At 36.7% G+C, this 16,610-nt stretch overlaps 1 protein-coding gene across 3 annotated transcripts in view; it reads left to right on the forward strand.

Annotated features, from left to right (window-relative positions):
• The first annotated feature begins 363 nt into the window (after positions 1 to 363).
• LOC104906253 (protoporphyrinogen oxidase 2) overlaps positions 364 to 16,610 on the forward strand; it is a 44,552-nt gene continuing 28,305 nt past the window's right edge. The window contains exons 1-10 of one of the 3 annotated variants that reach the window (XM_048638664.2): positions 364 to 637; positions 768 to 807; positions 3,654 to 3,789; positions 3,903 to 3,968; positions 4,118 to 4,168; positions 4,314 to 4,370; positions 5,425 to 5,501; positions 5,775 to 5,811; positions 5,884 to 5,949; positions 6,512 to 6,552. In XM_048638664.2, coding sequence (XP_048494621.1) covers positions 523 to 637; positions 768 to 807; positions 3,654 to 3,789; positions 3,903 to 3,968; positions 4,118 to 4,168; positions 4,314 to 4,370; positions 5,425 to 5,501; positions 5,775 to 5,811; positions 5,884 to 5,949; positions 6,512 to 6,552 — 686 coding nt within the window. In that variant the 5' untranslated portion in view covers positions 364 to 522. Of the gene's footprint in view, positions 638 to 767; positions 808 to 2,873; positions 3,095 to 3,653; positions 3,790 to 3,902; positions 3,969 to 4,117; positions 4,169 to 4,313; positions 4,371 to 5,424; positions 5,502 to 5,774; positions 5,812 to 5,883; positions 5,950 to 6,511; positions 6,553 to 16,610 lie in introns of those variants that run through there. The other 2 variants (XM_010694988.4, XM_048638665.2) reach the window with 2 other exon arrangements.

Here is a 16,610-nt window from a genome sequence, read left to right on the forward strand (position 1 = left end):
TGTTCGTGAGCTTTGCCTAGCTCGGCTCGTGTAAGTCGCGAGCCGAGCTTCAACGAGCGGAGCTTTGTCCGAGCCGAGCCCGAGCTGCTCGCGACCTTGTCAGACTCATTATCACTCCTAATCTGGTGTATTTCTCCAAATGTTAGGGTTACTTGGTGACATGAATATTTATTATATATTTTTATGATTTATGCTATATGCAGCCCTAGGGCTGCATATAAGACATAAATACAATACTTAAAATGAAAATTAGTTATCAATTTATTACAAAAATTTGCATTAATTTATGTAATAAATGATCAATTAATATTTATTTTTTTCATTTTTAGCTTCTTATAGGCGGTCCTTAAAAATACATTTAGCTTTTTTTTTATTTTTTATATTAGATAGGTTTGGGCAAAAAAATCGATTTGTAATTGACTAGTTTCTCTCAAATTTTCAAAAAAAGTTACTCCTATTCCATCGAATGTAGCAAATTGACTGTCCGTTGCAATTTCGGAATTTCCACTCGTCGCATGGTAAATGGTAATGCTATACGATTCTCACCTCTCAGGAGTCTCAACTCATCTTCAACTATCGCAGGCATTTCCGAGGAAGAACCCATTAATGGCCAAAGTGTCTGAGCCGGGTAAACCCAGTAAGTCAAACATTCGAATCACAACTCAAGCAAATTTGTCTTGTTTGCGTTATATTTTGCTCATTTCAGCCTTTTTTGTTTTTCCGACCTTTGCATACTGAATATTGTGTGTGTGTGTGTGGGGTTTCAGCTTCTGCTAAAAGGATTGCTGTTGTTGGTGCTGGTGTTAGGTAAATTTTCGTCTCTTGCAGAGTTTTTGAGTCATTTGGGAATTCTATGTGAAACTTGTAACTCCCTTCAGTCCAACGAACGCAGTACAATTTTCTATCAAATCATGGTCCTAATTTCCAATTTTCCATATATATTGTTGGAATTATATTGGGATTGTCTATTACTATTAATAGTATTAGGATCAATTGTAGAGAAGCACAGAAATTTTTGGGATCGAAAGAATATCTGGATTGCCACATTAACAGCAGATATAATTCTTCCAATTGGTTTTTGGTTCTTCCTACCTTGACTTGTCTGGTCAAACTTTATAAACTTTAACCTTTAATATCCATTAAAGTAAACTATAGGATTTTTTTGTCTAAAACATGCTTATATAACATGAAATTTGTGAGAAACCACCTTATATATTTTTTTTTGCGAAAACAAACCTTAAACAAAATTATTATCGTGAGAACAAACCTTATGCCAATTTCGATCATTGACCCAAGGTTTTGGCATTGACCGTGTCATGAATTTTGTTGGGTTTAAAAAGTCATGTGTCTTGCATACGAAATGGTAAATGCGGGAACCTTGGGTCAAAGTTTGGAATCCGCATAAGGTTTGTTCTCCCAAAAAATGTTTTTGTTCAAGGTTTTTTTTTGCAAAAAAACTTATATAAGGTGCTTTCTCAGAAATTTCATGTTTTATAAAGTAGTATTTGACAAAAAACCCTAAAATATATTATAGAATTATTATTGACTAAATTGTGTAAAAATGTACTCTTCTAAAAGTACATTATAGTATTTTAGTGGAACATTTGCGAGAAACTACTTTATAAATACGATTTTTGCGAGAAATTTCCTAATAAAAAAATGTGAAGTGCAAAACTATCTTATTGATAATTTTCTACTCCCTCAAATCCAAAATATTATGAAGTCTTTCCTTTCTGGTTTGTCCCAGATTAGTTTGTACGCTTCCATCTTTGGTATGATCCCACTTTTATTATACTTATTAGTTTTACGTGAGTTCCTTACTCTATCTCTTTTAACAAAAATACTCAACTATCTCTATCCAATAAAAAGTTCCTTACTAGTCCTATCACATCTGCTTTTTAATAAAATAACGTTTGATAACCACACAACTTATATCCTTAAAATACACGTTCAACCAAGTGTTGAGATTAATTTGGACGGAGGGAATAAATATTTTTTGAGGCATATTGGTAGCAGTATTCGGATTCCGATAGGTTGACTATGTTTCCAATGTTGACCAACACTTGCCTTGCATGTAATTCTAACTTTGCTCTTTTTTATTCTTCATTTCCCTCGTATTCCATATACAATGTTTAGAGACCCATTCCTTCCTCTTCTCTTCTTTCCCTTCCTTACTATGCTTTGCCATAATCTTCCTCAAATGAGTGCAAATTAATTTGTCGCTGATGTAGGCCAACTGATTGTAGCACATCTTCATAGTTCATACCTCAACACACTCGTAATTATATTATACCCTACATGTTAAATGGCTCATGAAGCTTTATTTTATATCATACTTCCTCCGTTTCACAATAAGTGAAACACTTTTCTTATTTGGAATAATCACAATAAGTGAAACCAAGCTCCAAATGGTAAGAAAAGTTCACTCTTATTACAAATATACCACCAAAAAGTAAGAGGGGATCACAACTTCAATACTTCTTCACTCTACTTTATTGTGGTCCAAACTTTCTCTCTCTAAATTCCTTGGTAACTCCCCACTTTCTCTATGTTTCACTTATGGTGAAACGGAGGAAGTATTTTGTAGTGGTATTTAGCTACTAGGCCTTGGATGATATACAATCATACAATGTATTTATATTCACGATAATTTGCTGCCCACCTTGATTACCATGATTTCCACCAATTTTATCAATTTCAGTACTTCACCACCCCCGAATTTATATTTTTTATTTCCAACCTTGGTATCTCCATTTGTCTGAGTGCCCGATCCATTTGTATCGCCTCCAGAATTGAAGAAGCTTCCTGCAGCTAGACAATTAGGAAGGTTAAAAAAGTTTGGAGATGGTGGAGGATAGCCATAATAATCATTGTTGGGAGGTGGAACTTGGAAGGTTATTGTAGGGTTGAAGTCCTTGATGAAGAAGAATTGAGTTCAAATGAGAGGAAAAAGGAGCAGGGAAGAGGGACAATAAGAAAAAAAAGGGTAAACTAAAATCACGTGTAAGGCATGTGCAGATCAACATCAGAAAGCATAGTCAACCTACTGGTATTAGGGCACTGATACCTTTTTGGGTCAAAATTTTTTTACAAGGTATTTCATGAGGTAGTTTTGTCCATTTTTTTTTTTACAAGGTATCGTCTCATTTTTTTTTTATCATTTAGTTTCTCGCAATAAGTGTATTTCATGAGGTAGTTTTTTCCAAAATTTCCTCATTTATTATAAAATACCTCATCTTTTCCATAAATAATGCAATGTCTAGACTTTTACGCTGTTTACACATGCTCCTTTGACCATCTATTGACACACAAGGAAAAATAGAGTAGAGTCATGCAGGATCTTGTTAGATTTTTCTCGATATATACTTTCAAAAGATCAATTTTTTTATAATTTTTTTTTGAGGGGATTTTTTTTTTTTATAATTATGTACTTATCAAAGGTCAAAGTTGTGCACCGGGAAGCATAAAACTCTATGTGTTGCAATTTACATGGAAGGGGAGGAGTATAATAAGAGAAAATTATGGTAAAAGGTTTTTTTCTGGAGATCATGAGAAAGGAAGTAGAAAGAACAAAAAAGAACAATGGGAGTGCTTTTCAATGTTTGTTGTACGTAGCATTTATTCATTTGCCATAATGTTTTGTGACATTGTAGTGGACTTGCTGCCGCATATAAGCTAAAGTCCCATGGCTTGAGTGTGACATTGTTTGAAGCTGATACTAGAGCTGGAGGAAAACTCAAAACTGTTGCAAAGGATGGTTTGATTTGGGATGAGGGGGCAAATACTATGGTAATGTTTTTGATTATTGCAGGTCTTGCACTTTAGCGCACAATTAATTTCTGGATTTTTTTTGTACTGTGGTGGTTATGGTCATCAACATGTCTCACCCACTGTGCTTGCAGATAGAGAGTGAAGCGGAGGTCACGAGTTTACTCGATGATCTTGGGCTTCGTGAGAAGCAGCAGTTTGTAAGTCTTTCATTATCTGAATGGCACATACTTTATTTCGAAAGATTGTAATTGCCTTTTCTTTCTAGATGGCTTCATCTTCATGTTGCTTTCTGATTCAGTTTCGTGGCTAACTTTCCAAGTTTGTCTGATTGCTAACTCTGTCATAGCCAATTGCACAAAACAAAAGATACATTGCGAGAGACGGTCGTCCTGTGCTGGTAAGTTTGCTTGTTTTACTTTTGACCTCTTTTAAGATCTTTCAACTCTGGAGCCTGGAAACATGGTGATGCAGGAGGCAAGTTCTCTCTATTTTACATCCTTTCTTCTCTGTATCTTATGACATTTGCCTCTTATTCTGTGCAGATACCTTCGAATCCCATTGCACTTCTCAAGAGCAATATCCTTTCAGCGCAATCTAAGGTCGTTTTATGTTAAGACATACTTGATGCTGAGAGTTTATTGAATTCTTCACCTTCTTCTTATTTTTTTTTTATTTTTTTAGCAAAAGGTAAGTATATTGCATTTACCAAAAAACAGTATGTACACCACCACAGCAGCCATGTCAGAATCTAGAAATACCACCGAAAAAATCCTACACCCAACCAGAGACAGTTATATTATATCCTACTCCTAAGTTTCTGTACCCAGTTTACATCAATATTGGTCCATTTACAAGATATTTTTATAATTCACAGAAGCACATCAGTTTTAATTAGTTTAATAATGACCTATGGATGAATAACCAACTCAGACCATATAGCCTTATTCCTGGCTTTCCGGAAGTTGTACGCCAGAGCAGCAAGCACAGCAATGCAAACCTGTTTCTTATACCTCCTTTTATGTGTCTTAGCCCATCTCTTATAGCTAGTGAAGATACAGTCGTGTGCACAGGATTGAACCCCAATCCAACTAGCGAAAGCCTCACAACATTATGACTATAAATACATCTGAAGTATAAATGCTGCACCTTTTTCTCCTCTTGCCTGCACGGTATCAGAACAAATCCCAGCTTTAGCTAACAATTCCCTGGTTTTCAGTTTATTCAATGCCATCATGCAAGCAATGAAAGAATATTTTGGAACATTCAGTTTGTTCCAAACACAGTGAGAGCAAGGGACCTTTCCTGCAGTTCCACTTAGCCACTTATATCCCTGACTAATAGTATGACTCTTTGCACCGTAAATTGATTTCAACTTAACTTTTTCATAAGCAGTGAATTGTGTGTTGTTAGAGTGTCTAGCTGTCTAGGAGATTGGGAGAAAAGGAGGGACCAAGGAGATAGAAACACACCTTTGTGTTTCTTTGTGTATTTACTTTTTAGGGTGGGTCACGTTTTCTGAGAAATTTGGGAAAAGGAAGAAATAGTAACACACTTTCCCATTTGTATAACCCGTATACTGGAGCTCCAATATAATTTGCATTTTTTTTTGAGCTGCAAGAATATGTTGACAAACAGTTATTGCTTCTTCCTCAGCTACAACTTATGTTGGAGCCATTCCTTTGGAGAAAACGCTATGCTTCTAAGATTTCTGATGAGCATGCTCAGGAAAGGTAATGTCAAGACATGTGTTACCTCGCCTTAATTTTCGTTCCAGGAGGTGAGCATGCATTTAGAACTAAAAGGCACAAAGACTGTTGGTGGTCTTGCCTGTTCAAATATAATGGAGAGGAGTTTTCGCTACATTTACCCTCTCTTGAAGTGGGGTTGAAATATAGCATCAAGTTGAATGCTTGATTAAGTTTAAAGGACTTGTGTAACTCTTTTTCTGTTTGACTGTGATTACATGACCTGGTTGATTAACATAATGGTCTGTTTATCTGTAGTGTGGGTGAGTTTTTTGAGCGACATTTTGGGAAAGAGGTAATGGTTTACCATAGTATTTCTGCTTTAGTGGTAAATTGTAATGTTGCTGATAATTATACTTCGCTGCAGTTTGTTGATTATCTAATTGATCCTTTTGTCGCGGGTACAAGTGGAGGAGATCCTCAGTCTCTTTCTGTAAGTGAACATTTTGTGCTTCACTCCCAATTTTTTGGAGGCTGGAAATAGATTCTTTTCCAGTTGTTCTGTCAAAAATAGATGTAGCTTTATTTTGAATTTGAAGTTCCCAATTGTTCATTTTGACTATTACTGATTATTGCTAAGAGTGGCATTATGCTATTATGCTCCTAAAAGAAAGATGAATTTTGACCTACATATAGTATAATGTATCAATATTGGTTTAATTGTTTGTTCTTTTGTTCCTTTTGGTGCTCATCTTGCGCCTTGTTCTCATCGCTCGTTTTTTCATGTTGCACTTGATTTAAATTTGCTCAGCTTAACTTGTCTTTTTGAATTTATATTACTTATTGCTATATTTTACTAATTTCGTTGAAACTAATTTTTTGCTGAACTTTTCGTTTTGTTGAAATCATTTTTCTGAATTAACTTGATTTTCCTGAATAGAATTGAATTTTGGTGATCTTACCTTTTCTGCAGCCTTTTATTTCTTTCTTGTCCTTTTTCCAATCTCATTTTTTTATATTTCCATTGTGTTGACATCTTATCATTAACTGTGCAGATGCGTCATGCATTTCCAGAAGTATGGAATATTGAGAACAAGTATGGACCATAAGACATTTATTTTAATCGAACATGTATGTTTCTTAGTTTATACATATATTAATTTTGTGGTAAAAAAACCGAACAAGAATATCTTTTTTTTTTTTCTATCATCAAAAAGGGTGAATATATGTAGAGGAAAAAGATTTGAATCAAGATATTAGCCTAAAGCAATAATAATGTTAGTAATAGCTTTAATAACAAATACAAAACGTACATTAATGAACCGAGAGGCCGGAAAATAGTTAAAGTGACCACTAAGAGAAGCGAAGGATTCATGATGGGTTTTCAACCCAGTAGGGCAAATTTGTTCAATGTTCTTTACAAATCAAGCTTATTACCTTGTGGGTGTTTTTGCTAGAGATGAATGATAGAATTTTCCCTAGTTGGAAGTCTTTTTTGGTTACTTTATGGGAGCTAGTGATGTAATTTGTTTCGCCTTATGGCATTTCCTAACATGTGCTTTTGTGATGTATTGAAGCTTTTTTTTTGCCTTAATTTATGCTGGATTTTAATTTTGTTCTTTGTTTCATTTTTCTTGCTTTTGAAAAAAATATATAGATATGTATATATTAGGATTGGTCGAGGATTTTGAGGGAAGGGAAAGACCTAAGAAAACTTGGATGAGGGTGATTGATAGTGATATGAGTCTATTTGGGATCGAAGAAAATATTCCTTTGGATAAGGTGTAGTGGAGGGTTGAGGGAGCAAATTTATGCAGATTAGCTTGACTTAAAGTTTTTCTTTTTGATTATTTTTCATTTACTTGTGTTTTGCAAACATTTACTCATGAATGATGTAAACTTCTTCAACCAAATCTCTGGAAAAAAATAATCTACATGGAAAAAACATTATTAATGTTAACTTCACAGAGATCCCATCCTTGTGAAGCAGCTAGCAATTAGGCATCTAACAATTGACATTTTAATGGACAGGATAGAATTTCTCTTGATAGTCAATACCCTCTGTTTCATTGTATACCATAGCTACTAATCTAGTTCGTATCTTTCCAAAGAACCATTATTTTGAAGTTTCACCTTGAACACCCATTTTGAACCAATATGTTTCTTGCCCTTGGGGAGAGGGGCTAATTGCCATGTTTTGATGTGGATGCAAAGACACTTGTTCTACCTGAGCCTATTGACTTGATCATGGATACTCTAGGGTTTGAACTCAAGGGAAAGAATCAAGTCTTGGCATGTGTGGTGACATGGCGTGGGGATGGAGTAAAGAAGAGTCATAGTTCTGTTAGGATATGTTCTTGCTTGCTACATAGAATCGTAGTTCTGTTAGGATTGCTATGATATTATATCTAGTAGATAGATTTTGTAGTTAATTAGGATAAACATGTGATGATCATGTTATAATAGGCATGTGATTAGAGGATAGGATTAGCTTAATTCTTATCTTGTTGTTAGTTTAATTCTTATCCTAGTTTTATGTTTATCTTAGTCGAAGTTGTAGCCATATAAAGGGCGTTCCATTCATTAATAATACTTAGTTTTGCTTTGTGTTTTAAACATACTTCTTGATTATTGTTTGCTTGTGAGCTAACTAATCAAACCATTAAAGACTTTTCAGGAGTTTTAGTGCTAAACATCTTAATTTCAGGAGTGATTTTAAGAGCGTTTAGTGATCTTGAATCAAGAAATATCCTTGTTCTTGTTCGACTAATATCAGTGGTTTTGTTCGAGTTCTTGGAGTTAATCTCTTCAAGATTCTTATTCAACTTGATTGTTGAGCTTATTGGTTTAGTAATCATATCAAGTGGTATCAGTTTTCCAGGGAGGAGAGGATAGATAGGATTCTCTTTGATCAACAAAGATCCAAGGGCTATCAACAAGGTTCAAACATTGCTGCTTGTTCAAGACTTGATCTTTTTCTACCAAGATGCAATCTTTACGTCACAAGGTAGTAATAACAAGATTAAGAGTGGTTTTTACATCCAAGAATCAATCTTTCACGTCCAAGATTTCATCTTTCACGTCTAAGATTCATTCTTTAAGATCAAGAAAGTTATAACAAGCATAGAAGAACACATAACCATGTAGTCCGAGATGGACAAGCTTGCCAAAGCTATGCAAACACTTGCAAAGTCGCAAACTGAATCACAGAGTCGACTCAATGAGAATACTACCACAATCAATGGGATTGGTAGTAACATGAATAGGTTGGAGGCACGCATGGATGCCATTGCAACCATCATACAAAAGAAGCTTGATCGGAATAGTGCCAACTTCATAGGTGCCAATTCAGAGGAAGAGTTGGCAGAACGTGAAGAAAGATCATCCAAGACTACATACAATGATGATCGTGGCTTAAAGTTGGATGACTATAATGGAGATAACAATCGAGAAGACTTGTTACAGTGGATTCGACAACTTGAGAAGGTATGTGATTATAGAGGCTTTGATGACAAGAAAAGATTCAGGATTGCCTCCATAAGACTCACGAAATATGCTGGAATTTGGCTTGAAAGCTTCAAGGCACAACGAGCCAAGAAAGGTAAAGAAAAGTTGTGTAGTTGGGCAAAGTTGAAAGTTCAAGCTTAAAGAGAAGTTCTTGCCTAGTGACTATGAACAAAAATAGTTCATAAGACTCTCTACTATAAGCCAAGACACGCTTAGTGTACATGAGTACACCATGGAATTTGACAAGCTAGGGCTTATATTTGACATAGAGGAGAAAGAACAATGGAAGATTGCAAGATACATCAAAGGCTTGAACCGCCACATTACCAAGAAGGTGGAAGTATCCACTTATCACACCTTTGAGGATGTGACAAAGTTGGCTAAGAAGTTTGAAGAACATGAGAAGGAAGAGAAGCCTAAGAGTTATTACACTCCTAAGTATGATACTAATGCTAAGGCCAAGGCTAGCTTCCTACTCAAAGTGGTATGAAGGACCTAAGAGGCTAAGAACCTCACCCCACCTAAAGAAGACACAAGAGTTGAGAAGCCTAAAGTCGTCGTTCCAAAGGAGAAATTTGAAGAGATGAGAAAGTGCTTCAAGTGTCAAGGAAGGAGACACATAGCAAGCAATTGTCCTAACAAAAGAGTCCTCACCATGAGACAATACCTAGCTTTGCAAGAAGAGGAGGATGTCTATTAGTTCGTCCCTGAAGAAGAGCAAACTTAGGGGAAGAAGAGGAGGAGGATGCTTTTGCTGAGGATGATGCAAGGCTAGTAGGGGTCAAGAGGCACACCTTACATGTTGACCATACACCTAGCATGGAGCAAATGGAAAAATCTTTTCCACACTAGATGCAAGGTAGGTGACTATATATGTAATGGTATAATAGATAGTGGTTCTTGCACTAATGTTATTGTATCTGAGGTAGTGTCAAAGCTAAACTTAGCTACAAGGGCACACCCTAAGCCATACAAGTTGAGTTTGCTAGATGATAGCACTGGCATGAGAGTAAAGAAACAAGCTTTGATTTCATTCTCTATAGGGGTTATAAGGATGAGTTATGGGGTGATGTATTGCCTATGAGTGCATGTCATTTCTTGCTTGGAAGACCATTGCAGTTTGATAAAAAGGTCATCCATGAGGGGGACTCTAATGTGTACTCTGTGTTGGTTGGTTCTAAGAGGGTATGTTTGCATTCCTTAGCTCCTCATTCAGTGGCGCCAAAGCAACCACCTAAGACACCAAGTTACTTTCTATCTTCAAGGGAGTTCGAACAAGAGGTGGAGGAAGAAGGTTGTGCTGTATCCTTGTAGACATGCTGCCACAAGTGTCAAGACTACTAGCAATGAGAAGCTCGAAGCCTTGATGAAAGAGTTTGAGGATGTCTTTCTAGAGGAACTACGACCCTTGAGAGGCATAGAACATGCTATAGACCTTGTACCTGGCGCCCCTTTGCCTAACAAGCCTGCTTATAAGTGTGATCCAGTGGCATCTAGGGAATTGCAACGCCAAATTGAGGACCTAATTGAAAAGGGCTGTTTAAGGGAGATCATGAGTCCATGTGTTGTGCCAGCTTTACTAGTTCCTAAGAAAGATGACACATGGAGGATGTGCATAGATAGTAGAGCAGTGAACAACATTACAGTCAAGTAAAGGTTTCCTATGCCTAGATTGGAAGATATGTTGGATAAGTTACATGGGGCATCAATCTTTTCTAAGATTGATCTTCGAAGTGGCTACCACCAAATGAGGATCAGAGAAGGTGATGAGTGGAAAACAACATTCAAGACCAAGCAGGGATTGTATGAGTGGATGGTGATGCCATTTGCCTTATGCAATGCGCCAAGCTCTTTCATGAGCTTGATGAATGAGGTACTTCGTCCGTTCCTTAACAAGTTTGTGGTTGTTTACATAGATGATATACATATCTATAGCCAAAATGTGGAGGAACACTTGTTGAACTTGCGTAGCTTATTCATGAAGCTTAGAGAGCACCAACTCTATGGTAAGATGGAGAAGTGTGAGTTTCCAGTACCTAAAGTAGCGTTTTTAGGGTATATTGTGTCACAAGGAGTTCATGTTGATCCTGAGAAGGTGACGGCTATTTCTTCTTGGTTAGCACCTAAGAATGTCTTTGAGTGTAGAAGCTTTCATGGACTAGCATCATTTTACAGGAGGTTTATTCGAAACTTTTCTTCTATCATGGCACCTATCACAGAGCTATTGAAGAAAGGAGAGTTTACTTGGATTTCCTCAGCACAACAAGCCTTAGATGTCAAAGGTAAGCTTTGTTGTGCTCCTGTTTTAGCACTTCCAGATTTTCACAAGTTGTTTGAGGTGGAGTGTGATGCCAGTGGAGTAGGGACTAGTGCTGTTCTCTTACAAGAGAAACGTCCACTTTCATATTTTAGTAAGAAGAGTGGTGCTAAGCTCAATTACTCTAACTATGATAGAGAATTCTATGCTATTGCACGTGCCTTGGATCATTGGTCACAATACTTGAGACCAAAACCTTTCATACTTCATTCTGATCATGAAGCCTTGAAGTATATCCATGGACAACAAAAGATCAATCATAGACATGTGGGTGGAGTTTCTCCAATATTTCACATTTTCTTCAAAGTACAAGAAAGGTAAGGCAAATGTGGTGGCAGATGCATTATCTAGACGTTTCTACTTACTGACAATTGTGGATGCACAAGTGTTAGGGTTTGAACATTTGAAAGAGTTATATAAAGAAGATCTGATTTTGGGGAGTAGCTAGCTCATCCAGAGGGTCTATATGTAGTTCATGAGGGTTTCTATTTAAAGGAAACAAGTTGTGTGTGCCTAAGTGTGGCGTGAGAGGCATACTAGTAAGGGAAGTGCATAGTGGAGGTGTGGCTGGTCATTTTGGAGTGGAAAAGATTTTGGATGCTCTTCAAGAGAATTTCTATTGGCCACACATGATCAAAGATGTTCACTCCGTGGTTACACATTGTGCTACTTGTCAAAAGGCCAAGAGTACCTTTCATAAGGGTCTCTATACACCTTTACCAGTGCCTAACCAACTTTGGGACAGTGTGCGCATGGATTTCATAGTAGGGTTGCCTCGTACTCAAAGGGGTAAAGATGCCATAATGGTGGTTGTGGATCGTTTTCCTAAGATGGCACACTTTGTTCCTATGCATAAGACTGATGATGCAACACATGTAGCTAAATTTTACTTTCGAGAGATCATTAGACTACATGGTATACCAAGGAGCATTGTATTGATAGGGATTCTAAATTCCTAAGTTACTTTTGGAGGTGTTTGTGGCGCATGGTTGGTACTAAGTTGCTCTTTAGTACTAGTCATCATCCTCAAACTGATGGCCAAACTGAGGTCACCAATCGAACTTTGGGGTCTTTATTAAGAGGCTTGGTAAGTAAGACACAAAAGGATTGGGACATCAAGCCTGCCCATGCAGAGTTTGCTTATAATAGGGCACACTCATCTACTACATCTCATTCTTCATTCGAGGTAGTGTATGGTGTTAACCCTTTGCTTCCTATTGATTTTGTTGCTATGCCTAAGCATGATATACATACGGATGCAAAGAAGAGGTTGGAAGCATTCAACAAGACTTGTGAACAAGTAAAGGTTAGGATTGAGAAGATGAACATCCAATACAAGACAAGAGCTAACAAAGGGAGCAAACAACATAGATTCAGAGTTGGTGATCTTGTGTGGATACATTTGAAGAAGCAAAGGTTCCTTAGCAAAAGGAAGAACAAGCTAATGCCTCGAGCGGATGGTCCATTTGAGGTAATTGGAGTCATTGGAGATAGTGCTTACAAGATAGACTTACCTGATGAGTTTGGGAATGTAAGTGCTACCTTTAATGTGGGTGATTTGTCTCCTTACTATGATGATGATAATTTGAGGGCAAATTGTTTTGTGGAGGGGGAGAATGATGTGGACAAATGCACTTGTTCTACATGAGCCTATTGACTTGATCATGGATACTCTAGGGTTTGAACTCAAGGGAAAGAATCAAGTCTTGGCATGTGTGGTGACATGGCTCATGGAAGATGGCGTGGGGATGGAGTAAAGAAGAGTCATAGTTCTGTTAGGATTTGTTCTTGCTTGCCACATAGAATCCTAGTTCTATTAGGATTGCTATGATATTATATCTAGTAGATAGATTTTATAGTTAATTAGGATAAACATGTGATGATCATGTTATAATAGGCGTGTGATTAGAGGATAGGATTAGCTTAATTCTTATCTTGTTGTTAGTTTAATTCTTATCCTAGTTTTATGTTTATCTTAGTCGAAGTTGTAGCCTATATAATGGGTGTTCCATTCATTAATAATACTTAGTTTTGCTTTGTGTTTTAAACATACTTCTTGATTATTGTTTGCTTGTGAGCTAACTAATCGAACCATTGAAGACTTTTCAGGAGTTTTGAGTTTTTAGTGTTAAACGTCTTAATTTCAGGAGTGATTTTAAGAGTGTTTAGATTCTTGTATTGAAGTTTTAGGAGTGATCTTGAATCAAAAAATATCCTTGTTCTTGTTCGACTAATATCAATGGTTTTGTTCGAGTTCTTGGAGTTAATCTCTTCAAGATTCTTATTCAACTTGATTATTAAGCTTATTGGTTTAGTAATCATATCAAGCAGTGAGCTCCTTGTCCATAGCTTTAACCCAATGTGGATAGTGAGAAGCTTGGTAATAAGACTCATGTTCATCATATATGCCGAAGTTGGAAAGGGGAGCAGTGAGCACATGAAAGAGCAACTAAGTTACAAGAAGAAGAAGTAGTGGGACAACAAACAAATTCTTGAAGATGTTTAGGTGGAATGTGAGACCTGCTGGATCTTCTGGCAGGAAGTGGATGACGAATGGGAACAGGACTAGAAGTAGGAGGAGATATCACAGAGATCAGAAAGGGAAGTAGGGGGAGTTAGAGAAAAAAGAGAATGAAAGGGTGGAGAAATATCATCATGAAAGAATGGTTTAATAGGTGTAGAATTAGGTAAGAAAATTTGAGGAGCAAGCAAAAATAGAGAGAAAGAGAGGAATTTGATTACTGAAGAAAAAGGTTGCTATACAAAGATAGGAGAAAGCTTTTGAGTAGCCTTCCAAAACTCCCACTACAGCTAAGTTTTCCCAATATTTTTCATACCCTTCTCAGTCTACAGTAGTTCTATTTATACTACTAGATTTGTACTATTTTTCTCTCTAATTATTCTTGTGCCTAATTCTCTGCCTGCCACCTGCTCTGTCCTTTTTTCTGCCACTACCAGGCACTGCTCATGATGAGCTGTCAATCCTTAATCATTCCCCCAATCATTGCTGCTGGCCCAGGTGGATTGCTTGTTGAATTCCCCTTTTTACCCTTCCCCTGGCGCCTGGTGTAGGTTAACTTAATTGGAGGTCGAGATTCAGTTACACTGGTGAAGTAGGAGAAAAATGAAATGGGAAGTGTTTTTCATAAAATGTGATCTCCTATGCTTGTTTCGTCTTTCTTGGCCTTAAAGATTGAATCTTGTACGTACAAGATTGATTCTTGGACGTGAAAGATGGAATCTTGGACGTGAAACACACTCCTAACCCTTGCTACTACTAGCTTCCAACGTAAAGAATGGATCTTTGTAGTCAAAGATCATGTCTTTAATGTGTAGCAACACTCGAACCCTGTTTCTAGCCCTCGGATCTTTGATATGATTTTTAAACCAAGAAGCTTAATAGTCAAGTATGAATATGAATCTTGAACTTGTTCAATCCAAGAATCGACACACAATGATACAATTTCGAACAAGGGGATATTTCTTGAATCAAGATCACTCCTGAAACTTGATAACAAGAATCTAAACACTCTGAATAACACTCCTTGAATTAAGATGTTTAACACTAAACACTTAACACTCCTGAAAAAGGGTTCAATGGTTTGATTAGTTTAGCTCACAAGCAAAACATATATATAGGCTAAATCTATCTAATAATCACACAACTTAACAAGATAAGAATTAGGCTAAATCTATCTAATAATCACACGCCTAACGTTAACATGTTTATCCTAGTTAAACTATTAAACCCACTATATATATGTAATAACATAGCAAATCCTAACAAAACTAGGATTCTATGTAACAAGTAAGAACAAATCCTAACAGAACTAGGACTTCTTCTTTACTCCTTGCCATCCATTCCCACGCCTTCTTCCATGAGCCAAGTCACCACACGTCAATACTTGGTTTCTTCCCTTGAGTTCAAAGTTCGAACCCTAGAGTATCCATAACCAAGTCAATAGGCTCATGTAGGACAAGTGCCTTTGCACCCGCATCAACCTTTTTCAAAGAATTTTGGACAAATTGGCAAGAAATTTGTTCTATTTAATGAGTTCTAGATACTAATACCAATTGAAGCAAGGAATGAATATCTGATCAATGAATTCAAGCAATTTCAAAACAGAATTGAGAGTTTTCAGCTAAGATGAAGAATCAGGATATCTGGACTATGAATCAGATATGAATTCTATGAATTTGGAATGAATTCAGAATTTGAAAGAGGTATGAATCAAATGTGATGCTAGCACATTAAGATCAAGAAAAGATTCAAATCAAACTTACAAATTGAATTTTAATAAATTCAAAGTTAAATGGACACAGAATTTCAGATATCCAGAAATATGAAGAATCAGCTTCACTTGAGATTGAATGAATTGAATCTTGATTGATTGCGGAAGAATTTTAAGCAGGATGATAACACTGCTGTGATACCATGAAAATGAATTGAGATTGTGCTGAAAAATCAAGAAGGCTAAAGTTCATCTTAGAACTCAGAACTTTTAGAAAGAAAAATATCTCCAGTTGAATTGGAAGAATGAATTGAATTAAATAACTGAAAATATTACAGCAATCTTTATTTATATATTACAAGCTAAAGAGATGCTGGAATCCTATTGGATGGTGAGATGTGGCAGCTGCAATGTGATTGGTTAGTTGTATAACAGAATGCTCTTATGACATTCTGGTTATAACTAACTAACTTGTGACTTGCTCAGGAACAAACCAGGGAGCTTGAGCTGCTGTTCCTAGAACTAATATGCAGAGGATCCTTAACATTATTGTATATACTAGGCTTAGGGTAGTGGTGAGAGATCCTCTTGGTGACTTAAAGGTCCCAGTAGCCACCACTGGCGCATGTGAGAAATTTATATTTTCTTCCCCTCCGTACATACCAGTACATGGGCTTGCAGGCTTAAGTACTTAGAGATTGGTGGGGCCGAGCCCCCAGAGCCCATAAGTACCTATGTAGTACAGGTTTATTTAGGGTGCACTTTAGCAGAAAAATGATTACATAGGACAAAACTCTAGATGATTTATGATCAAGTTGTTACTTGATAGTCACTATCTGTGATATGAGTGTGTACAGTTTTGTAAGAAAGTGGGGGGACTCATTATAATCTGTCCTGCAATCAATGAGATTGAGATATTACTTTTATGGACATCAAGCATGCCCATTTTGTTGCCTGCCACTAACAAAGTATTAAAAGGTGAACAACGTTCTGAAGATCTTTGATTTGACGAATCATTAGTTGTTGTTTGAGACCGGTGGTAGCAATTTGGCTATAATACAATAGTGGACAAAAGAAATGAACCAGGTAGGGTGGTTT

Source organism: Beta vulgaris, chromosome 2, assembly GCF_026745355.1.
Source record: "Beta vulgaris subsp. vulgaris cultivar EL10 chromosome 2, EL10.2, whole genome shotgun sequence".
NCBI lineage: Eukaryota > Viridiplantae > Streptophyta > Magnoliopsida > Caryophyllales > Amaranthaceae > Beta > Beta vulgaris.